The sequence below is a fragment of the Pistacia vera genome, unplaced genomic scaffold (genome assembly GCF_008641045.1).
Source record: "Pistacia vera cultivar Batoury unplaced genomic scaffold, PisVer_v2 Contig735, whole genome shotgun sequence".
NCBI lineage: Eukaryota > Viridiplantae > Streptophyta > Magnoliopsida > Sapindales > Anacardiaceae > Pistacia > Pistacia vera.
Genome location: NW_022196596.1, coordinates 629482 through 654255, shown reverse-complemented (window position 1 = coordinate 654255; position 24774 = coordinate 629482). Strand labels below are relative to the sequence as shown.

General features: G+C 34.2%; 2 protein-coding genes across 3 annotated transcripts; both read right to left on the bottom strand.

Moving 5' to 3' along the window:
* Positions 1 to 5903: 5903 nt before the first annotated feature.
* Positions 5904 to 13310, bottom strand: LOC116115286 (tyrosyl-DNA phosphodiesterase 1-like). Of its 2 annotated transcripts, none has more exons than XM_031401441.1 (15): positions 12994 to 13310; positions 12713 to 12916; positions 12468 to 12626; positions 12279 to 12339; positions 11421 to 11497; positions 11094 to 11351; positions 9948 to 10037; positions 9676 to 9810; positions 9171 to 9320; positions 7925 to 8028; positions 6895 to 6948; positions 6670 to 6760; positions 6333 to 6410; positions 6080 to 6230; positions 5904 to 6001 (listed from the first exon to the last, which is right to left on the bottom strand). In XM_031401441.1, the coding sequence occupies exons 1-15, from the start codon at positions 13201 to 13203 to the stop codon at positions 5904 to 5906; spliced, it is 1920 nt and encodes a 639-aa protein (XP_031257301.1). In that variant the 5' UTR covers positions 13204 to 13310. The 2 variants fall into 2 exon arrangements, with proteins under 2 accessions (XP_031257301.1, XP_031257302.1); XM_031401442.1 differs by having other exon boundaries at positions 12713 to 12871.
* Positions 13311 to 14546: 1236 nt separating this feature from the next.
* Positions 14547 to 18232, bottom strand: LOC116115283 (chaperone protein dnaJ 50). The gene is made up of 10 exons (XM_031401439.1): positions 18060 to 18232; positions 17905 to 17967; positions 17751 to 17817; positions 17584 to 17643; positions 16664 to 16714; positions 16409 to 16489; positions 15750 to 15862; positions 15500 to 15617; positions 15197 to 15323; positions 14547 to 14946 (listed from the first exon to the last, which is right to left on the bottom strand). The coding sequence occupies exons 1-10, from the start codon at positions 18176 to 18178 to the stop codon at positions 14843 to 14845; spliced, it is 903 nt and encodes a 300-aa protein (XP_031257299.1). The 5' UTR covers positions 18179 to 18232; the 3' UTR covers positions 14547 to 14842.
* Positions 18233 to 24774: the final 6542 nt, after the last annotated feature.

The window sequence follows — 24774 nt, the reverse complement described above, 5'->3', positions numbered from 1 at the left end:
TTTAATTTTGTTGATGGAGTTTCTTTGATGATTGGTTGGATTAGGGTTTCGAAAACCGTAAAGATGGTGGCTAATTTTTGGGGCTGCACGCTGCTGTCCATGGCTGTGCGTTGGCGTGCACAGCCTCTTACTCCTTGGCTGTGCGTTGTCGCGCATAGCCACCCTGACCATGGTTGTGCATGGCTGTGCACAGCCACTCAAACCCATGCACAGCCCCAAGGCAACCTACCCCTTATGTTGTATGTTGCCTTGCACAGCTGCGCCTGGTTGCACGTTGTCACACGCCACCAAGTAGCTCCAAGGGCCTTTGGTCGTGCCTTCATGCACAGTTAGCCCTCTCAAGGGGTACGCGCCTCACAGTGCATTACCCCATGGCGCATACCGCGCGCTAGCGTGCAACACTTTACCCTAACGTCGCACGCTTGCGCGCGACAATAGTGCGCATGGCGATGCCTTGCCTCGGCAAGCCGGCCAAGACTTATGGGTCTCGCACTACGTGCTTGGGCCTAGTGGGAGTGTCTTGTTTTGGGCTACTAGGGTTTAATGGTTGTTGCCATCAATAACAATAAACCCCACAATTAGACTTGACAAAATGGCTCCAGACCCACGAGTCAGCCTGTACCCGGGTAAAAAACATAGGGTATGGGTTTAATATATTGGACCCTTTTTTTTAACTCGTACCCAAACCGTATTATTAACGGGTTATATGGGTAAACTCACGGGTACCTGCAGGCACCCGCTTTTTGCAAATATGAAATCCCTAACCCTAAGTCCCTAACTCTAAAACAAAATAACATTCTCTCTTGCCTCTGAATCTCTCATCAGTAGACCTCACCTAACTCATTCATTCTCTCAACTCTCAATCTTTCATCCATGAACTGTGATCCCATTCCCAGTCCCATCGTCGCTGATCACCCTTACTCATCCTCGTCGGCTCATTATCTCCTCTCTTTGTCGTCGTCGTCGAGTGTCAGCTCGTCATCTCCTGTCTCTCTCCATCGCAAGACTCATGGCTCTCCTCCCCACCATTGCAGTGGCAGATCGGTGAGTTGGGTTTCAAGATTTGTTTTTCTTAATGTTACCTTAAATCCTCATGTTTGATGCGATACTGTTCCAACAAGAGCATGAACTTATATTATAGGCTCTTCTTTTTAGTTCTCTTCAGTTTCATTCTCTTTTACGAATTCTTTCAGTAATCAAATCTACCTCTTTTTACAAACATGACCAGTTACGTTCTTCTAATTACAATAATAACTCAGTTTTTTATTCCTTCATTCTTGCATCTCCGCTGTTGATATATGCATAATAAGAGGAATGATTTCTTTTGTCATGGATTTAGTTGTGTACTGGTGCTTGATTGACTCTTTAAAGTAGCTCGAGACTTTTAGATAACCGCCTCCTTTGTTCTTTCTTGTAAATTAATATGTCCATTTGATAGCTTGTGAAAGAGAAGTGGACTGAAACATGCCAATTAATATGCCAATTTAATAACCATCTCCTTTTTTCTTTCATGTAAATTGTCTACCAGGATTATTTGTCTTAGTTTCTTGTTTGTACATTCTGTGGATTTAGGATGGATTCACATGGAACTGTCAATCGACAGGCTGAACTCCAGTCCCCTAATTAAGAATTTTGTATCCTAGGCATAATAAAAATATTGAGGGACTCCCTAGAGATAATGACATTTTCTTAAGTCAGGTGCTTTACTACTTCAGTAGGAAAGCAAATATTTTGTGTGATATTTTATTACTGCAGCTCTTGACTTTTATGCTTGCTGCACAATATTTTGCTTAACATTCTTACATGTGGCCCCTAAGGTCTTTGTGTGGTTAACCAGGGCATTATATTAACATATTTTCTATAAGCATCTCGGAATGGTGGCTTTCACAATGGTGCTCTGTTTCAATGGTCTTTGAGATTCTGTTCTTGTAGCCCTAATTTTTTATGAAATTTTTGCATTTAGCTGTTCTGTTGTTTTTGAATTACTAATGAGATTACATTTCTTAGGCATTTAGATGCTGCGGAAGCACATATTTTGATGTGAAATTATCTGAAAGCTATGTGCTAGACTTTCTATTTCATCGTGTTTTTATTGAGTAGTTTTTCTTTTAATTGCATTTTGTTACTGATAGCTAGTGTCATAAGCTCTGTAATTGACAAACCCTATGAGTATTTGTTACTTTGAAGTAGAACGTTTGTGGCTATTGGATGTATCACAGATGTGAAAAAAAAAAAAAAAAAAAAATTTAGATGTATCATGGCAATACCAATAACATCCATTGCCTCGAAGTCCGCTTATAGTATTGGTAGTAAAGTGCTCAACAAATATCGAAGCTCACTTCGACAAAAAAATGCAGAATCTTTGATAAGCACTCGAACTTGGCTATATGGATATGAGTTTACAGGTAACATGTTAACATAATATTTCATATATTTTATTATTTACATTTATTAATATTTGTAGTTGATCATTGTTTTATAGATGATGAGGTGAATGATGATTCGGATGATGATCTTGATATGCCATTAACTAATCTCGGGACTATGAAATCATGAGATTCTATCACCCCCACTGTGGGATGAACATTTGCTGCCCTAAGAATGTTTTTTGTTGAATATTGGATTATGTATTTGTTTATTTTACTTGGTATTTATAGTTTATTAAGTTATTTTGTTTGTTTATGCGTAATTGTATATTAGTGATTATGTATTTGTTTATTTTTGTTGGTATTTGTAGTTTTGTATTATATGTTATTGTTTGTTTATGTGTTATTTGTTTATTTTGGTTCCTATTTGTTTATATTCTAAATTGAATTGAATTTAGAGTAGTTGATTTAGGGGGTGTAAATGTAAAAATTAAAACTATAGGAATTTTGGGGTGTAACTGTCATAATTGAAAACTTTTAGGGGTGAAAAAAAGCTAAAACCCGGAGAGAGAAAAAACCGATACCTGTGGGTCCACCCGTACCCGCATAGGGCAGGGTATGGGTCCAATATTTTGAACCTGTATACTTCGACCCGTACCCGTTTGGCCTGTCCTGTGATGACCCGATCCGTACTTGGCCCACCCACCCATTTTACTAGGTCTACCCATGATCTTTCGTGTGGGAATTAGAGGGTTGAAAAGGACTTACCTGTTGTCACGGGATAAAGGTATTTTCGGGATTGGAGAAAAGCGTTTTAAACTTTTACGCTTATATATCAATAAAAGAATAAGTTGTCGCTATTTTGGACTGTTTAGTCATTTTTTAAACTAGACAAGGACTAAACTATAATTTTACAAAGTTTAGGGACAATAAAAACTTTGCAAAATTAAAAGGGGTAAAGAAAATTTACCTGACAACTCAAATATGATAAATTTGAATTTATGCATTATATGATTGGTATCTATTATGCATGGTGTTTGGTACTCGACCATAGACCTTAAGTTTTATTATTTTGGATTTGTTTGTTTTAAATAGGCCTGCGTGTCCTGTCTTACCTCCCATTCTTCAATGTAAATTCTCTTCTCATCTAAATCCCCTCGAATGTAACTCGAGATTCCTTTAAATTTATATATAAAGTAGAATAGGCTTTGAAGATGAGGCAAAGTCGTGAAGAATCTGAATCTCGAAGATGTTTTATTTTTTTAATAGAATAATAAACCTAGGGTGTCCTACCAACTTCCTCTAAGCTCGAGGAAATTGGTGTTAGAATGGCCATGTACCAACACAAGTTTATGGAGTGTCTTATTTGTAGAAGCATGCTAAGGTTGAATGTCAAACGGTAACATGCTAAATAAGATAATAAAATTGTGAGAATTTTAAAGCATGAACCCCCCATGTTTTCCTATATGGCTATCCCTACTTAGAAGTAGGGCTGCAAAAAAAAAAATCCAAAAACCGAACTGAATCGAGAAATCAGACCGAAACCGATCCGAAAAACAAATTTTCCAAAGTAACCAGTTCGGTTTCGATTTGTGAAAATGAGAAAAGCGAAAAACTGGTCCGGTTATCGATTTATCCAAAATTCAAAGCTGATTAACCGGAATCGGTTTTTAAATCTGGTCTTTTTAAACGTCCCTAAATCTATAAATAAAATTGGCAGTCCTAACTCCTATCTAAAGTTCTAAACCCTAAGACACTTTGTTATTTACTCTTCTGCCACCTCCGTTCAGTACTCCACTTCTTCACAAGAATCACATGCAACTAGTCAGCACAATAGTCATCAGCTCACCGTCGCCCTTCTCCATCCCTCCTCTTTCTACCTCGTTCACTTCACTTTTTCATAAGAATCACAACCAATCAGCAGACTCAACACAGCAATATATGGTTAGCCTTTGTTTGGCGCATGGATGTGGTGTCAACATCTTTCATGTCATTAATACTACTGGTTTAGATATGTAATGGTGTACTTATGTCGAATTGCTTGTGGTTGTGAATGAAAACCCCCTTGTGGAATTTGAATGATTAAAAGCCTCTTATTTTATCAATGCTTCTATGTGGCTCTGATTAACCTACCAATTCAAATCATGGGTTTGAATTTGTGTATGTGTATGTGATGTTAGTTTGATGGGCACTCATTTGCTTTCAAAACACAGAAGCTTAGGGCCTGTTTGTTAGATTATTTGAAATATGTTATTTTGAAAAACTATTAAAAGTTTAGGTGAGTTGGATTAAATCGAATATAATAGGATTCTGAGAATGTATTTGGTAATATTTGAAAAATTATATCAAAGTTGGATAAAATGCTGAAAAGTTGTTTGGTGTATTTTGGAAAATATTTTTTGAAAATATTTAGATTATTTTTAAGCCCTTACATTTGTTAATTTAGTTGCTTCAACACCACCACACCACCCCCCCCCCCCCCCCCCCCCCCCCCCCCCCCCCCCCCCCCCCCCCCCCCCCCCCCCCCCCCCCCCCCCCCCCTCCCCCCCCCCTCCCCCCCCCCCCCCCCCCCCCGGCCCCCTATCACCATCGCCAGACGACAGCCGATAATCACCGAAAAGGCTTACGACTGGCTGGATCTGACCGGTCCAACTCTACCACCATTATTTGGCCGTCGTCGACAACCAAATAGATCCGATCATTAACAGCCAAATCTAGTTAGAATTTGGTCATTAATAGCCAGATCACTGGCTGTAGATCTGACTAAAAATGACAAGATCAGTGCACAACCGACCAACTCCGACCGATCGTGCATCATTCCGACATCTATGGCCACGGCCAACAATTGTGACGATCGACAACTGGTTATGATTGCTGGTTGGGATGCTTTAGTTAATTCTTAAACTATACATATTCTTTTTTTTAATCCAAATAGGATAACCAAAAAAAAAATGATTATGAAGAGTGAAACAAACAAGGCCAAATTAATTGTTCCTTAAATAATACAAGAATTTGGTATGTTTTATTTCTTTACTTCAATCTTGAATAATGAATATTTTCTTTACTTCAATCTTACATATATGGTTAGAAGATCACCTTTGACTGTTGCTTATGTACCATTTTCATATGTATTGCAATTAAAATTACTGAAATGATTTTATTTTTTTAAATGAACCGGTTCAAAACGGGTAACCGGTTTTTGAAAAACCGGTTAACTGATTTTTCGGTTTGGTTTAAAACAAGTTAATCTACTAAACCAATTCTGTTTCAATTCAAGATTTTTTCCGAACCAAAAATCCAGTTCAATTGGAAAAAGGGTCGCTTCGAACCGGTTAACCGGTTTTGCACACCTCTACTTAGAAGTAGATAAAATCTGGGCTAGTAGATACATCAAAACCTAATATTTTAGGAATAATAGAAAGAATTAAACAGAAGGAGCAGAGATCAACCTCATCCTTCTACAAGTAGAGCCTAGACGGGGCGTGTCTTAAAAAGGAAAATATCTAACTACAGAAAACTTGAAGCACATCTAATAAATCAGGAATCTTGGCAAGCATACAGTTGAACTTGCCGAGGCCAAACTTGACCATAAACATCCTTCTTGCTGTATCGCCTATCCCACGACCAAGGGACATCTGCGGAGCAGATAAATGAAAGCCAGATCAATGAGACAATAAAAGTGTAGCAGTAAATTTAAATAACAGAAAAATTACCTTCAGAGGAATATCGTTGAGGAGGGAGTTCATAAGGTACAGGCAAAGTAATTATTTCAGAGAATTCATCTGTATTCCGGCTCCCTTGCCAAGTCAGGGTCACTAGCTTAGTTTTCAGTGACATGGTATTTTCTATTGTACCACTTTCACTCTGAAAATAAAGCAACTATCAGATTAATTTTATATTTTTCTCCGAATAAAATTGTATGCCTCTTAGATGAGTACGAACATTTATAAGAATGTAAGCCATTACCTTGGATGAACCACCATTATTTGTACAAGAAAATCTACAACCATGCTTTGTACCAGATGGTAAAAATAGCACTCCCAACTAGAATAATTCATGGAAACAACCCAAAGAAGCAAATGAATAAATAAATATGCGAAAGAGTAGATAGACTCCAATACGGACCTAGATACCTCAATTACCTAAAAAAAAAAAAAAATTTTAATGATCCATTGATCGTATAAATGCAAATTCTAAGAAAAACAGATATGCACTGAAAACAGGTTGGTTCATAGTAAATGAAGCTGTCATATTTTCTCAATTCAACTGAATTGTAAGATGCCATAATTTACAATACACATACCTCATAAGAACGAACCATCAACTGAGAATTATTCTTCTGAAGTGTTCCCCAGGCAGCCTTACTAAGATTTGCTGAACTCAGCAAGAACCAACTGCAGGGGCAAGAAAATTAAGATTTCACAGTTTGAGCTCTAGTACATTGATTTGGCACAGTAATCAGCCAAAGATAATTAAAACTTAAAAAGCTTCTAAAGCCACAATCGACGCATCTGGTATGAACACTTACGCCAGTTTCTGACCATTGTAACGTAAGAATGTCTTTATATGTGGCATTGCACGACTGAAACATGGAAAAAGCTAAGTAGTAAGAAACAAAACAACCTGAATTAGGGTAAATAAAGGAAAAGGTAACCAAATCAAAGACAGACAAAAAATATAAGGGTGCCACTTTATAAATGCATCGTAAAGAGAACTGCAAGCAGTTAAATAATAAAAACTGTGAATACATTATCAACATCATCCTATTAATAAACCAAGGATAGCAACACTCATAATCAAATTGAACTGATGATGTTAAACTTAGGGAAAAATCAATATAAAGTACAATCAATGTCCTCCTATTTATCTGGCCAAGAACTGTTCGCACTTAAATAATGAGAACTATGAATGAAAAGTTCTCACTTATGTCCACAGGCATATTGGATCAACCTAAAATTCACTACAGGCAGTCGCCAATTTTCGAAGTTGGTCCAGGCGGTAAGCATATCTTGCCTAGTCTTAATGAAACTAAGACAACGCATCTAGATAAATTGTTTGGAGAATTAATAGAATGGATCTCAGTACTTTTTTTTCTTTTTGGGGGCATCTTTTTAGGTGCTGTCATCTGAAGCAAGAGCTCAACCTGAGTTGTCTACATCCACTTAATTTCCAAAAAAATATTTCAGCTGCTGAATGTATAATAGAAGTTCTGAAAGAGAAGGAAAGAATGAAAAATGTACCCTCAAAGTAAACAACAAACTAAATAGCACTTCCAACATTTAATTGTAATAACTTGTGAACCTTCTGTAAGATGGTAACCACATTTTGACAGAGTAGAGAATGTTAAATGTTATGAGATAATACAAGCAATTTATTAGTTTCTTAAATGAGTATTTGGCTACACTAAAGTTGTACACAGTAGCAGGTAGCCGCTCTTTTATTTCTGAGATGAGTGCAAAGGGCAAAATTTTGAATATGGATTACAGTTCAAAGATGTTAATTAGCGGTCTCTGTCCAAACTTTCAATATGCATGAGACATGTATATCAATATATTTACCAGCGGCCAGTGTGGTTTGCCTTCCATTTAGCCCAGTACTTCTTCAAGAATTCTTTATCCACATTCTTGTGTGGGCTTGGAATGGCATTTCCAGCTGCATAACCCTAGAGAAAAAATAGAATAATAAATGAAATACAAACGTAAATTAGGTGTAGAAATGTAAGTAGAATGCAAACTGACAAATCCAACATATATATAAACCAAAAAGAGAAATGCAATCCAACTTTTCTCTGCATTTATTTATACCAGAAACCAAATAACACCAAATCAGAAGTAGCCAAAGGATCCAGACAACTTAATTTTTTATGAGAATTCATTCAAATTCCACTTCTAAGAAGCATGGTGACTACTAAAATTTACTTAAAGAAATTTAAAATAAGAAACAAGAAGAGACTAAAAATTTATCAAGTTTGCTACATCAGATAAACTTGTTTCTTCTTTAAATTCAAAATAGCTTTTATCACTCGGAATAAATGCTTAATTCAGAATAAAAGAAAACCAACAAAAGGAATCAAGATTATAATGCCTAATATATTTCCAAACTACATAAAAATACAATATTAACTTTTGGGCTTCCATAACTTTAAATCAAGAAATGTTTGAATATAAAGTTTTCAAATTTTGGCAATTGCTAAAATATAGAGTTGATATAGAGATCTTTATTACTAAAAGGAAGACTGACACAATTTATTTCATTACTGAAAGAACAAATTAAGAAATTCAGATATCACCTTTTTTTTTTTTTTTTTCTTCATTTTAGGAAGTAATTCATGTAAATTAGTCATTTGCACACATCTGAAATAATTTGAAACTTGCAATTCATCTTAATCATTGGCACTCACATTTTGATTATACAACCAGAAAAGGCTATACTAAGGGTCACGCAACCTTTCAAGAATATGTAGAGAAGTTTACTTAATGTTTCCAGACGGAATTCATTCATTCCAGGATACTGCTAAAATTTGAAGATTTAAACCAACTAATTGATGCAAGTCAGGTGACAAATGTTTACAGTTTTAAAATTCAGTTGATGAAGTGTTTAGCTTGACTGTCGGTTTCTAACTGAATGTCAATATTTTGTCTTCATAGATCCAGGTAAGGGACCAGCCTTCCCAGAAAATGGCTAAGTCGACCAAATTTCCAACTACAACCAGCTTTCAGAAGCTGGCCATATTGGTAAATGATTGCAGTATTCCAAGAAATGAATGATAAAAAAAGTTCACAGGAATAACCTACTTGATAGTACCTCTAAAGAGCATCTGACATCTTCCACAGTCGGCCATATTATTAGTGGTTCCCCAATTCCAAGTGGTCTCTTATCTTCTGATAAACCTGACGACATAGAGCATTTCAGCTCAGCCATCCACTTCTCATCCAAAGAACCAAGGGATGAGAACTGCCATGAAAAAGTCCATAAATTAATTAGAATAAAATCCTTCAAGAGAAATAAAATTTACACAACCATCATTCACGAAAATCATCCTTAAAAAGAAGGGCCTCTGTACTCCCTAGTAGTACTGGCATACCGCATAGCACTGATCATGCTCATAAATCATTAGCAGAAGAGGTCAGATGAAAAGACTAGGCCCATAACCCCATAACAGACAGTGGAATTAAATGTGAAAAAAGTCACTAAATAGAGTAATGCGCAATTTAACTCTTTCTCTGGTCACAGAAAGCAAAGAACATTGAAATGTCCCCCTATATGTGAATGCATGACTATTGTTAACATATGAAATCTTGAACCCTACCTGATAAATAAGAGGAGATTTCTGGAACTCTTTGTCAAAAATACTCTCTTCAAGAACAGTTCGTAGCTTCATATGTCCCCACTTTTTCAAATTGGGACCAGTATGATAGCCAGGGACTGAAGCAATTAACCGGACCTGAAAATTTATAACAAAGCATTATATGGTCACATATTATAGCATGCTACTGAAAATAGAGACTTTGTTAAACATAATATCCTCCACTTAAAGCTGAAATATCATTCAGGAAAAAAGAAATTAAGAGGAAAGAATACCGCAGAGCTGCTATAGTCAAACTTTCTGAAAAATGATGGATTGATTTTGAAGTTGCCAAGGGCTGGTATATTGGCACTGAATTCAGGCCACTGACATATTCAAATGGGAAAAAAAAAAAAAAAAATCAACATCAATACGCTGAATATGGGTCAACATTGATTTACACTACATTTCTACTCCCGTGCATAACCTATATTCTGCTCATTTCAGTGAGACAGACAAATGAAATATGAATGGCTTGGTTCACAACTTTAGAGGAGAATATAATATCCATAACTCTGCTAAAAGCTGAAAAATTCAGCTGAATCTCCTATAACACATGAGGCAGGGAGAAATAATTGAAGCATTTAATTCTACAGGGTACATTAATATTTCCAACATAAAATGTCAAATTGAAAAGTTAAGTTGTTAATAGAATATATTTCTGCAAATATTTTATTTTATTACGTTGGGAACTAATTATTGAAGAACACTCATCCATTCAAAAGTGAAAGCAATAGTAACAATGATAACCTTAAACCACAAACCATAAACTCTAATCCTCAGAATATACATACAACTGCCAAATACTGGAAGGGGACAATATGAGAAACATAAATATATAAAAACCTTCCATCGTCATGTGAGTGATCTTTGGAGAAGAAGAAAATTCACAGGCTTCTTCTCAATCTAATTTGGAGAAATAACTTCCTCTATTCATTACCATTCAAAAAAGTTTGTTCAGAAGTACATCACTTTCGTTTCCAGCATAGCATTTGAAAAATACAAGTGTATCACACCCTAGACAATAAAGCAGTCTATCAATATTTTTTCCTAAAGAAGAGTAATAAGACAAGACACAAATAGCTGATAGAGCTTAGATTGGAAAACCAATCAAAAACCAAAACAATTTCATCCTAGCAAGCTTTATTATTATTATTAATATTAAGACAATGATGTAACATGATATCTTATGCACATGATGGAGGCATCCGTTTCTTTTCAGAGAAGAGACGTATAAGCAAAAAAAAAGAAAGGCCGTCAAACTTTCAAATGTGAAGCAGTATTCTTAAATAAATTTTATGAAGCAATATAACAATTGATCAAGAAAACCACACATGCCTCTTAACAGATGGCATTCTCTAACATTCTACAGATATCAATACCTTCAATGCACTGAGATAATCAACCAAATCTGTTTCAAACCCACAGCCTTTGCTTGGATTATTTAGATCCTTCCAGGGGAAATCTTGCATCCACAAACCTTGAGTTTTGTTATTCCAGTCAACATATATCAAGTTTGCTGTATGCACAATAATTCTTACTCCCTGAAGATAGACCAGAAGCATGGCCTTTGAGTGGTGTGTCCCGTATGCAATAGGTAGTGGGGGTTTGTGAAAAATCCAATTTGCTGGCTTCCTCCTCTGCAATGTTTTCATAAATAAAACTTCAAATATAAAAGAATATTAGTATAAATTAGAGTTATACTACACCTTCCTCTGTTCCACTGTACCATCATTCTCCCCATGAATTACCAACACATTGGGAATTTTGGCAAGCGTAGGACAAGCTACAAGGAAAATACCACAAGATTACAAAGGAAAGAATGGAACAAAATCACAGGAACCAAGCCAATAATCAATCTATACAAATCGTGAAAATACACATCACACCTAAGATAGGTGCAACAAAAGCATAACAACAACAAAGAAGAATAATAACAAAAGCATAACAACAACAAAGAAGAATAATCTAATAAGGAATTTTTTCAAAAATATTGGCAAACCCATTTATGCAGCAATATAAACCATATTTAATGCTTGAAAACAGATACCCATCACAAACACCTCTAGGTTACTGCAGTGACAGCCCCTATGGAAGAAGTCCAACTTGGGAGAGTTAACTCCATCTCTCATTTGATTCATGTTCAAGGGATTGTCTTTTGCACTGCCATTTGGCAATATAGATGTCAATAGCACAGGAGCCCCGATTTCTCCCGTAAATTAGCCACCATTGCAAACTTCGAAAGATGTATCAAATTGTAAGATGAGCTTTGATATGTAGCTAAGGTGTTTCATATTTGCTTAAAAAATAACATAATTATACCAGAAAATTCGTTAAATATGTCATTAAGAACATAGTTCCTTTATCTTACTGTCTCCACCTGTAGTATTGCTAATAAGATAATGATATGTTCAGTTCCCTTGCAAAATTTCAAGGCAACTAATAAAAAATCGGGGTTATGTCTTGCAGATGCTGGGGTCATAGGGAGCAACTTATAATCATCTAAAGATATGGAAATTTAAAGGAACAAGAAAGTAGGAAAAATATTAGTAGGAAAAGGAACTCACCAGGTAACAACCAATCGATATCCACCATGTAATTTGATAAAATAGCAACAACAATATCTCCCTACCAAACAAATAATTAAATGGATCACGATAATCATTGACATTCATATACATTCAACTAAAGAATAATGCTAAATGGATACTCGAAAAAGAAAATGTTCTGACCGTAGTAAAAGAACATAAATTTACCTGAATCACATCCCGAATAGAAACACAAGAAGTATTAGCCCACGCTGGCAGCCCTTGAACTTGCAGCAGCTGATAAGTTAACGGTAACTTATCAGATGAAACATGAAAATTTCGTATAGCCTCCTCACAGTTTCCTCCTTCTTCATGTTTGGGTTCAACCTTTACGAATTACTATGAATTAAAAATGCTACAAATAATGGAAAGTAAAATTAAAAACAGAAAAAATAAATAAATAAATTGCACACCTCTCGTCGCATTTTCTTTGGATTAACGTCTTCCTTTGTTGATTCATGACTAGAAGGTCTCTTTTGAGGCAAAGTAACATACTTGAAAAAATGATGTCCAGGAATCAACTCTATGATATCACCGTTAGCGATTGACACGTGTTCACTAGAAGTCAGCTTCTTTCTTTGTTCACCGGATTTAACAACCACAGGATTAGTTCCTTCCTGGAATTTTCACTCCACAATATCAAATAAAACATGGACACAAACAAAATTAAGAAAGTAAAATATGTATAAATTACCACGTATAAAGTAGCGAAGCCATCAGTGGAGGCAGTTAAAGTGAGGTGTTTTCGGCTGAGTCGCTTGTCGGATAGAGGAATATTGGCGCGGCCAATGGTGTTTGGGCCTTGAGAGAGAGGGAGTTTCGGGAGTGAAGTGTCTTGTTTTAGAGTGTCATCAAGTGGAACCAGATGCCCAACCACGATACCGGACATTGATGACTGTTGCATGAAATGCAGTTGATGCCGTGCTTCCAAAACTCTGACCGAGAACCAGCGAGACTGATCACTGACAAAGGTTTAAGCTTAAGCTTTCGGTGATAGACAATACGCCTCGATTTCTCTGGAGCTTCTTCTTTTTATTGAAAACCCCATGTTTATTATATGCATTCCCAGTATAATTGAAATTACAATTTTACCCTTAAATCAAAATCTTATATTCTTCCAACAAAATTTAAAATATTTTCTTGTTTACCCAATAAACTTTATAAACTCTTATTCATCCCACAAATTTTCTGTCAAATTTTTTTTTTTTTTCATTTTCCAACCAAAACCTCATCACCCACAAATTTCATCACATCAAAATTAACCCTAATCAATTTAATTAAGTCTTAACAGATTGTTGCATCAACAAATGAAGCTCCAAATCAAAGCTTCTACGTCAACGAATTAAGCACCAATAAGCTCAACAACTCGCCTTAAAAAACCTGTCAGGAAAAAATAATCCACATTAGCTTCATCAAAATATCTTGTCCGATAATCACTTATTGGTCAACTTTAGACAAAATTTATAAGATTTTTTTTTTTTTTTTTACACTCGAGGTATTCAGACATATTATTTCTATAAAGTTTGACTAAATGTGATAAGTACTTCTTCTGCTATTTAAATACAAAACTCTTGACCATAACTAAGGTTTGGCTAAAAAACTTACCATCTTATCACAAAAAAAGGTAAATTTAAAGAATTTTTGTTTTATTTAATTTTGTAAAACAAAAGAAATTTATGAGATTTTCATTTTGTTTTGTCAATTGCTTTTACTTTTAAAACCGAAGCGTTTTTTTTTTTTTTTTTCTTGAGAGATGCAACTTGAACTGAAATTTAGCAAGAAGTGATCGTATTAACTGTACGTCCAAAAGTAATTACAAAATGATACAAAGTGCCTTCTAAAATTTCAAACTTAGAGGCTTATAATTGGTAAATTAAAAATTGGCAACATGAACCATATCTGCGTTGCCGTTATTTAATAAAAATCAAATTCACATAATTTTTGGCATTTGTAACCCTTCCACGTCTTTGTAGATTCGATAAAGCTAGACTGCTAGAGTGAACATATGCTTTCAGCCTTTATAATAACAAAAAATTGGAAATAAAAAAGTAGTGCACATTTTTTTATTCAAAATACATGTGTTTATAACAAACTTCACTAACATAAATCAAAAATAAGAGAATCAAGTCTAAAAGTTCAAATTAGCAAAAAAAAAAAAAAAAACAAAAAAAAAAAAAAATTCTTTTGTATCAAATAACTTCACAAAAGAAAGAAAAAAATTGCGTTTTAAAAAATAATATTTTGATTTCTAACATGTATATATATATATATGTCTGTGTGTAATATATAAATTTGCCAGGTGAGATGGGAGTGGGACGGCGTGAAACCGTGAAAGTTAATATCCCCATTCATGCCCCACAATAAATTTGGGTCAAGGGATTCAAACTCATGTCTGCTCCAAACCAAAATTTGTTGACCAAATCCACCTTACTGGCACGGGACTTGCAGGCTCCAAACATTTGGGACATTTGACATCCCTTTTTCGACCAAAAACCCATTCAATCGGTTTTCATGAAGCATGTGATAGCAATCAACAAAATTTACTATCTTCTGCGCTTAGATTCTTTACGTATTTCTGCCATGTAAGTCTCCAAGTTGGATTTCTCCCATAAACGTCTCCGAACAAGATCTTCCTTAGTTGATTCATCTAACAAACACACCACACATAACTTCAGCAAAAGCTTTAATTACAAGTAACGGCTGAGAAAAAAATAAATGTCCAGTATGTGTATGTTATGGATCCATAATAAAAACTATTTTTGGCTATTGCTATAATTTTCATCAGAGATACGCTAAGAAATCCTATAATACATAAATATGCTCCCTTTAGAGCCAAGAAAAGAGGGTTATGCTGCTTAATCTGGAAAATGAAATTCAAGAATTTCGTTAAAAGTTACCAATACTCATCCAAGCATCAAGACCAACTGCAAGGGATTTTTGAGTCAGGTAAGAAGCATCTTCCCAAGAATATGGAGCTTTTTTCATGTTGTATCTGCAGTACCAATGCCCAGACCACAACAACAGCTGATGGAAAGAATAAGTCAGAACCCTTGTAGTCTTAAAGCACTATGATCAGATTCTTAGTAAAGCATCACTAGAAGACAACAAAATAAAATCAGTTAAAAAGCAATAACTATCATCCTCTACTAATTTCAGTCAAAGTTGTGCCTATTCTCAACTAACAAATTAATTTTCCTAACCTTGGAAATAGTATAAGGTAGGAGGACAAAACGGACACCAATAAGTTCCCAGACGGAGGGTTTTTCAGCTCCCTTTATCTGCAGATCAAGTTCTTTGCTGAGGTCTTCCTCCGTTTTCCTGCCACAAAAAATAGTTTCTTTACTCAGCCATATTTTGAGAATTGTAGAATGGAGTATCAAACATCACAAAAGGGTAATGCATGACAATCAAATCCACATAGCCAATTTCTAGTAAAAATTAGGTACAAACTTGTCCATTTGCTTGTTCCCCTTCTTCTTATTTGTGATACCCCCACTACGTTCAAGTTCCAGTGCCCGCAGTCTATTTCTGTAAGCTGGTGTCTTCTTGACCGTGGCTACAGCCTGAATCAAGAACCAAAATTGAAGAAGATGATCAAAATAAGCAACTTTTAAAGTCTATATAATTTATGTAACTAGTACACACTAAGAGTATGTAAAGATGTGTAACAGAGTTCATTTCGCATACGGTACCTCACATAAAACTCTAGACATATAATTTTTATTATTATTATTATTATTATTATTATTATGATTATTATTATTATTATTTGAATTTGATCTTATGAGTAACCAAATAAATCCAACATTAAAAAAATAAATGAGTAGATTAAATAACCAGAAAATTTAACACTTATATACAAGGAATTTGCCCATGACCCATTAACTTATATTTTTGGATTCAAGATGGTGTCTAAACCATGAATAAATACAAATCTTAGTACCAACACTCAGAAAATCCCCAGTGCGCTCACCAAAATTTCATAATAATACACTAACAGTCATATTACATAAAAAATTAATTACTAGCATATCAGCTTTCAGCCATATTGGTGAAACACAATCGCATCAAGGATCATACATAATCATGTATTTGATATATCATGGTACCTGATTATACCTCGTCCATTGATTTAGATACTGAAATCCTGAGAGAATCAGAAGAAGACCAACCAACACAGCACGAGGATCCTGGAAAGAGTATACATTATTGGTTAAAAAAATCAAAATTCAAAGACCAGAGTCTTATTTTTTTTCTTTTTGGTTTTTTCTTACATATAAACTACTAAGTCTAGTCTAACTATTTCCAGAAAAGTTAAACAAAAATCACTACATATTAGGTGCATAATAAATAAGTTCTCTCACCGTCTTGTGTCCATAATAAGCACGATAGTAACGAGCTGTATTGTAAAATACCTAACAAGAAAAAGAATGGCAGGCTTAGGACATTTTATTCATAACAGTCTCATAAATTAACTGCTCAAGTCTAGGAATTTTAATGAATTAATCAACCTTAAGAAGCCAAAATAATCTCATAGACAAGAATATTCACAGGTGTTTGAGAGTGAACATACTAGATTATTGTTATATAGAAATGTATTATACTATTAGCTATAAACCAAATCAGTTTATAAGAGGAGCTTGGAGGAAAAATGCAACCATTTAATGTCATATCTCCAATCAGAAAACTAGGACTAAGCTTACTTATCAAATATACATTATAAATGCATAGAAATTGAACTTAGAAAAATCATTCAACAATTTAAATATTCATTGACTGTAGCATGGAATCGCTAAAGTTAATCAACATGCATGGTAATATAAACTGAGCCGTCGAACATACATTGTAGTTAATGTCCCTATTCTGTCATGCGGAATTGAAGTTTAAACTACAAAAAGCAAGCTCAATAACACTTATTTTTCCCCAAAATAGCAGTAAAAGTCCAGAAAAAATAATCTTTCACAAACTATTCAAGACTTCTAAATAATTCATCAATAGTGAATGGTGCAAGTTAGCATAAGCAAAGCCTAATGCAGAGAGAATATGAAAAAATAAAGTCAAGAATTAATATTGAGTCATCAAAAAGTTAATTCCAAATTAAGCTTAAGAATTCCTTTTCAAATTAATCCCTTGAATCACAGCATAATTGTTCTTCCCTAAATTGCTAACAAGAGAATGCAATTTCAGATTTAAAAATACATAACCATTGAGATAAAAATACATTACATTGAAACTATAGAATGACATTAGCAATTATATTATCTTAATTAAAACTCTTGTGAACCTCTTCTGGATGTGCAATTGCATAATCATACTGCTCCCTTGTGGCTTCATCTTTTAAAATCTGCAATATACAACACAATTTTAATATAATCAAAACATGTGAATCATCATCAAGAATTGACAGCAAGTAAAAAAATTATGTGATTAAACAATTTAAAATCATATTACCTCATAAGCATTTGCAATTTTCACGAACAACTTCCTTGATTCCGGATCCGGGTTTTTATCGGGATGACTAACCACATCATAAAAACAAAGTATAAATCAATAAAAAAAAAAAAAAAAAATTCATATATAATAAAATCAATAAATACAAACTTACTATTTCAAAGAGAGCTTATAGTAAGCTTTTTTGATTTCAGATGCATTTGCATTTTGAGACACCCTAGAAATTCAGAAAGATTGAAGAAAAAAGGTCAAAAGGAGATTAAAACGAGGCATAATTTGGGAAAGGAGATGTGAAGAAACTGAGCTGACCCCAGTAGATCGTAGCAATCTTCCTCGTCGCAGTAAATGGCGAATGATGGAGAGATAAGAAATAACAGCATGAGACATAAAATGACTGTGTGCCAAGGAATCGGAACCGGTGGCACCATCGTCTCTGCTCTGTTTTCTTCTGGAAATGTTCCAAATGTCAGTTCAAAAACTGATTTGGGCTAAATGAAAGTCAAATGTATATGGAGGTTCAACAGTATGTAGGGCTGGATGGATTTATTCACAAATGGGCTTCTCCAGACTTGGTTTTTCAGAAGTAAAGCCGAACTTAATTGATCGAAATGGGATATGTCCAGGTCGGATTATGTTTATGCTGGGTCCATATCTGGCCCAGATTTTAAAAGTATGGACCAAATAAAAAAAGAAAAATAATATAACCACCGACAGAGGTATACCGAATTTTGCACCGAATGACGTGACAAAATCCTGACCGTTGATTAATTTAAAATTTAAAATTAATCAACGGTCAGGATTTTGTAACGTCATTCGGTACACAAATTCGGTACACTACCGTCGATGGCTGTAGCATTACTCATAAAAAAAAAAAAGAATTTTTCGCCTCATCTAATTTATGAGTCTTTTATACCCTCCAAACTTAATTAGATTTTTTTGTTTAGACTCTTTTTGCCAATTTTTAAATTTTAAATTTATTTTTTTCTTATTTGAATTCTTTTTTTTGTTAATTAGTTTATTTAACGTTTTATTCATATTTTTTATCAAACAAACAAATAGTTAAAATAAAACAAAATGTTTAATTGACTAAGAAAATTTAGAGGCATAATATTACATATACAATATTTTTATATAATATTTCTCATACAACATTATGTAACAAAAAATGATTGGTTGAAAGTTTATTTTTAATTTGAAATCAACCAATCATATTGTCGGTAGCAATATAAGATGGAATGAGTACGTAAAATATTATCATTAAGAGAAGTCGTTGGTTCGACCAAAGAAGTTATGTTGCAACATGTCTGTCCGTTGGAACTCTACTGTACTTGATGTTGTAAAAAGTCATGCCAACTACAACACAAATTATAAAGTTCGTCAACTGGAAGAACTATCCAAACGAAGTCGTCAACGATTCAAATTGAACGGTTTGCATTCTTTTTCATTCATTTCTTAAATATTTTTATGATTCCACCAATACATTAAGTGGTATTTATTATTCTACTACTAATTTAGCGTTAAATATTTTACTTCAAAATTTCTAAAACTTTTGCTAAACATAGATAGAATCCAGATTTTATGGATATTGTTTCAGACATGGAAGCAAAATACCAGAAATATTGGTTAGATATTTCATTATTATATGGATTAGGTCTTATTGTAGATCCTATGTTTAAATTAAACATATTTAATTGTATGGTTATTGAAATAGGTCAGCATTTAGGACATGACTATAGTTTTTATTTGATAAAATTTAACAGAAAATTAGAAAGCCTTTTTTCTTTATATTAGAATAGGTACAGTGGAACATCCAGCAGAAAGCTGATGAAGACATTTATCAACAGGGATCAAGTATGTACACGTATATGGAACTTAGTAGTGGTGCTATGGTAGAAGTAGTAGCTCCAGCTCATACAGACATGGACCAAATGAGTTGCAGCAATATCTACAAATGGACATGTCCTACATGACCAAGAAGGAGAAAAGCGAAATGGATCTGCTTTAATGGGGGAACCAAAATGCAAGTCGATTCCCCATTGTAGCCCAAATGGCACGTGACATTCTATGTGTGATAGTTTTCACAATTGCATCTGAATTAACATTCTCAATTAGTGGCTGCATTATTGAAGACAGAAGATGTTTTTTAACCAATAAGATGGTTAAAGTCATAAAATGTTTACAGGATTGTACTCATGCAGACAAAAGACTACAGTAGCACCTTGAAGATCCCAAACTATTTGACCTCTTCAAAAACACAAATTTGGACGATGTAAATCAATAATTTAATGAAAACAAATTTATTTAATTCTTTATTTTTTTAAGTTTAAATTAAATTTGCACATTGTGAAGTGTCAATATTGTATTTATGTTAAAATTAAATTATCTCTTTGAATTAAAACCATATAAATTTATAACCAATTGATCATCCTTATATTTATATAATTGTTTAAGTTCAAATTAAAATTTCAAAGCTAAAATTAAATTATCTCTTTAAATTAAAACCATTATAACCATTCATTTATATTTATTTACTAATTAATTAAAATTTACAAATAACCCCTGAAAAATTACATAAACCCCCTTACATAATTTTAATTTAACCCCTAAATATATAAAAAAAAAAATTAAGCCATGGGCCCATAGGATCGGCCCTATGGGCCCATGGCCGATCCTAGGACTGGTTTGGGCCCTAAGAATTTTCATGGGCCCACAACCAGTCCCAGCCAAATGAGGACCGGTCCTTGAAGGACGATGCCAATTTGGGACCAATCATATTGGGCCTAGATCGGGCTCGGGCCCGAGCCTTTGCCTACCTCTACTTTTAAACTTACTATCTTATTTCTCTAATGAGTGTTTTAACTAAATATACACTACAATATGCCCTCTTTTAGTCTTTCAAAATCTCCATGAGATTGGAATTTGTATTATGAATTTGATACTCTATTGAGCATTTTTTTTTTTTTTTTTTTTTTTTATTATGAGGTCTGAACCTTATGAAGAGCGTAACCTTTTTAAATTATTTTTATATTTGTCTAGGCAAAAAATCATACTAGACCTCATTAGGCCCAATAACAAAATACACATATTACGACCTAGTGTCTTAGCCTAATTCTAGTTGGGCCTATGCTTAAATCCATCTCGTGGATTGACTATCCTATGGGATGGCCTAATTAGTGAGAAAGAACATTCTATGGGCTGGCCCATTCTACAAGCTGGACCACACCACAAGTCAACCATTTCCACAAGCTAGGGTACTTTATGAGTTAGGCCACTCTACAAACTAGGCCAACTTACTCTTTGGGCCACTCTATGAGTTGGGTCTTTTTATAAGATTAAGCTAAATTGGACTCCAGTCTATTAGCCTACTTTCATCCCAAAATAGGAATCAAAATCCTATAACCTTCCTAATTCATTAATTCAAGATCCAGTATCTTACATGAATTACTACTCTTGAACCGATAAAGGCAAGGAACAAGAGTTCCTTCCTAATTGGGACTCCTATATCAAGTAGAAGTCAAAGTTCTATTAGGACTCAAAGTCTTACTAAGACTTAAGCTCCCTTGAGCTCCTATATAAACAAAGGTCAAGCCTCTCATTATGCATGCACAAATAGCCTAAAACTTTAGCTCCTAAATTCTTGCTTTCAAGAATCGCCGTCTTTTCTCTCCGTAAAGCTTAGTTCTGACTAACTTTACTACTGTTCGCCTCCGCAAAGCTACACTCCAACCACTTTGTATTAGTTCTGCCCTAGTCACATTACGGCAAACCCTTTCCCGCTCTCAACCCTCACTAAACTTCCTAGTTAGTAAATACGGGTACGGCAAAAAAAGGGTACGGGAATTTTACGGGTATAATATGGCAAACGGTGAAAAATACGTTTATAAAAATTTGGCTATAAAATTCGGATACGGAAAAAATATGATACGGGTATATACGGGTTTAATACGATATATTAGCAATAATACATTTTGAAAAATACGGCAATATCAATTATAGTTTTTAACACTTTTATGGACTACCTGATTAAAATTAATTAGCACTTTTATGGAGTATCTAATTAAAATTAATATAACATTTCAAATGGGGAGTATTCAATTAACTAACATTAATCTTTTCTTTTCTTTGCGTTAACAAATTCCCAGCCCATGTCTTGTTCTAAGTACTTTGAAAAGATATTTATTTATTTATTGGTTTGTGCAATAGAAACATAATTGCAGTGTTGAGTCATGAGTGTTGAGATTGACACGTAAACTGAAATCCACCACAAACACAAAACACCCATGACCTATCTTAAAAACCCCTCTCCTTCTCTCTTCTTCAATCAAATCATCTCTCAGTGTCTCACCCACAAGGCCAGCTGTTTCTTTCAGAGCTCCAAAAATGACATTTGCGCTATTCTTTCTGCCAATACTTTCCCTTCCTCAAACTTATTCTTCTCCCCCAAACACAAACACAAACCCGTTAAAAATCTCAACCAGTTCGCCGTCCGAGCTTCCTCTGATGACTCTGCTGGTTCCTAAGATGAAGACCTAAGAGATGAAGAAAAGCTGAAAACATGGAAGAACTAAGGAAGAAAAGCTGAAAATGTCGTCCGTCGAAGAACTGAGGAAAAAGAAGAACCAAAGAAGAGGAGATTTTGTTTAATTTTGAATTAAACCCCACTAAAACGACGTCGTTTTGGGGTGAGCAATGAGTTTTTTTTTTTTTTTTTTTTTTTTTTTTTTTTTTTTTGTAATAATACGCGAATAATTCAGAATTATACGGGTATTCATATTATATGCGTATAATTCGGCATGTTTTATCACATACGTCAAAACGCGTTTTATACGCGAATTATACGGCCAGTCGTATAATTCGCGTATAAAATGCGTATTTACTAACTAGGCTAAACTTGCCTTCAACCATGCTGACTTGAGCATCAGAGTGCTTGGTAGGCATTACATTGGTGTCCCCCGAGCCTTCACGTTCGTTCTTTCTCTCTGTGTAAGTCCATACAATTATCAGTGACTCACTTCTCACAAGATCCATCCCTTCCGAATTAACTGTAGATTTTACCGTCTACAATATTATAAGGTCAAAACCTTTAATGAGAAGTCAATCCATTTATTTATTTTTAATGATTCCTCTTCAAATGAATCATTGATTCAACATTCCTCAGTCATGTTCATGTTCTTATCCTTCAAAACATATTTATGCTATGTCCATATGACATATGTTCTCTCAACCATACTCATAACATGCATATGTGACATGTCATATGTTCTACAAAACATAATATATGTTCTTCTTCATCAATACATGCATATGTACTTCTTCAGTATGCTTCCATGTTTAGCTTTACAAAATTAGACAATCCAACATTATAGCTTCTCTGTGTTCTCTGTATCTATCTCCTTCAAAGACAATTCTTCTAAGCTCATTATACTTCAACTGTACTGTAAAAGTCCTTTCCATATAAGTTTCCCTGACTTATTCTTCTCATAATAATTTTATGCATGTTAGTCTTTCTAGCATGCATTCTCACATATAAGTCTTCTTGACCCATATTGCTCTATCTCTATGTCTCTTATATATTAATCCCTCATATAAATATTTCTGATCATTATTAAAAATTGTATAACCTTAAGACATGACTTTATCAATACATAAATGAATAATGTCTTATTCATCATATTTACAAAAAAATGTGTAAGAATTCATGCTTAGAAAGGGTAAAATTGGTGTAAAACATGGTATAAGGTCATATGACATGTTATTGAAACCAAATGGGTGAAATTTTTACCTTTTGTGCTTTACAACTCTTATAACTTGAAAAGGAGTTAAAGATCTTCAACATGAAAATCCTCAAAGTAACGTCCACCCCAAGATGAAGAAAAGAGAGCCGGCCATGAGAGCTCAAGAGAGAGATTTTCAATCCAAATGAAAAATTAGATTAAATTTGAGAATATCACTTATTTATATTCAAGGACCAGTTTGCTATAATTTGACATTGTTCTCAAGTCCTTGAATTAATGTGAATCATATATTAACACTTAATACAAATTCAATATTATTTTCAAGTCCTTGAAATAATTTCAATTTAATATTAAATCATTATTGATCCTAAGTCCTTGAAACAATTTCAATTTATTATTAACTCTTTAATATTAAATCCTTGATTTAAACAAATTTATAATCAAGGCATATAAAATAATTTCGTTTAATATTTAACCCATTATTGAATCCAATTCAATAATATATTTTAGTCCATCATTGAATATAATCCAATAATGACTAAATTACCTTATTACCCTTGGTAACTGCTAGCTTCCCATGAGTAATCATTTCTCACCAATACATAAATTCATATGCACACGTTTATATCTGAACATCATTAACCTTTAACGATATGTATTACTCTCTTCTCATACTTGTTTTTTAGGTGTGACCACTTAGGTTCATTGAAATCTGGCCGTGGGCCCAATATTACAATCCGATATGTTTCGTCATAACTTTTTATGATTGAAACTCCCACCGATCATGGTAGGCATCTAGCAATGCTCCATAACCCCTAAGCCACAATGAAGTTAAACTCCAACGAACCTTTTTCCCGATCATACATTTTATGTAGTAAAATCCCTCCGTCGTCTAATCCCGATTAAGTATAGGTTCATGGTATGTCAAAACCCTTAACCTTTATCCGAATTGTCAATCAATACAATGGAACGTGTCATCATGAAACTCCTTTTTCATATGACTATTTTGTACTCTGGCCAAAGATTTCCTTTTTCCAATGTTTATTGACATTCGTATAGAAACTTGGGACCAAACTATTTCAAGTCAACGGATCCCATCTTGACAATCACTTGTCCTCGCACATGAATAACATATGATCAAACCGGCTTTTTGCACAAGAAATGACTAGTCTCGTGTATATACACCATATGAATCATATGCATCCTATGTCGAGTCCAACCGTGATGTCTCAAGTCTAAGGATTAGTGGTACACTAGTACGATCCTACGATGTATCATTGACCACATTA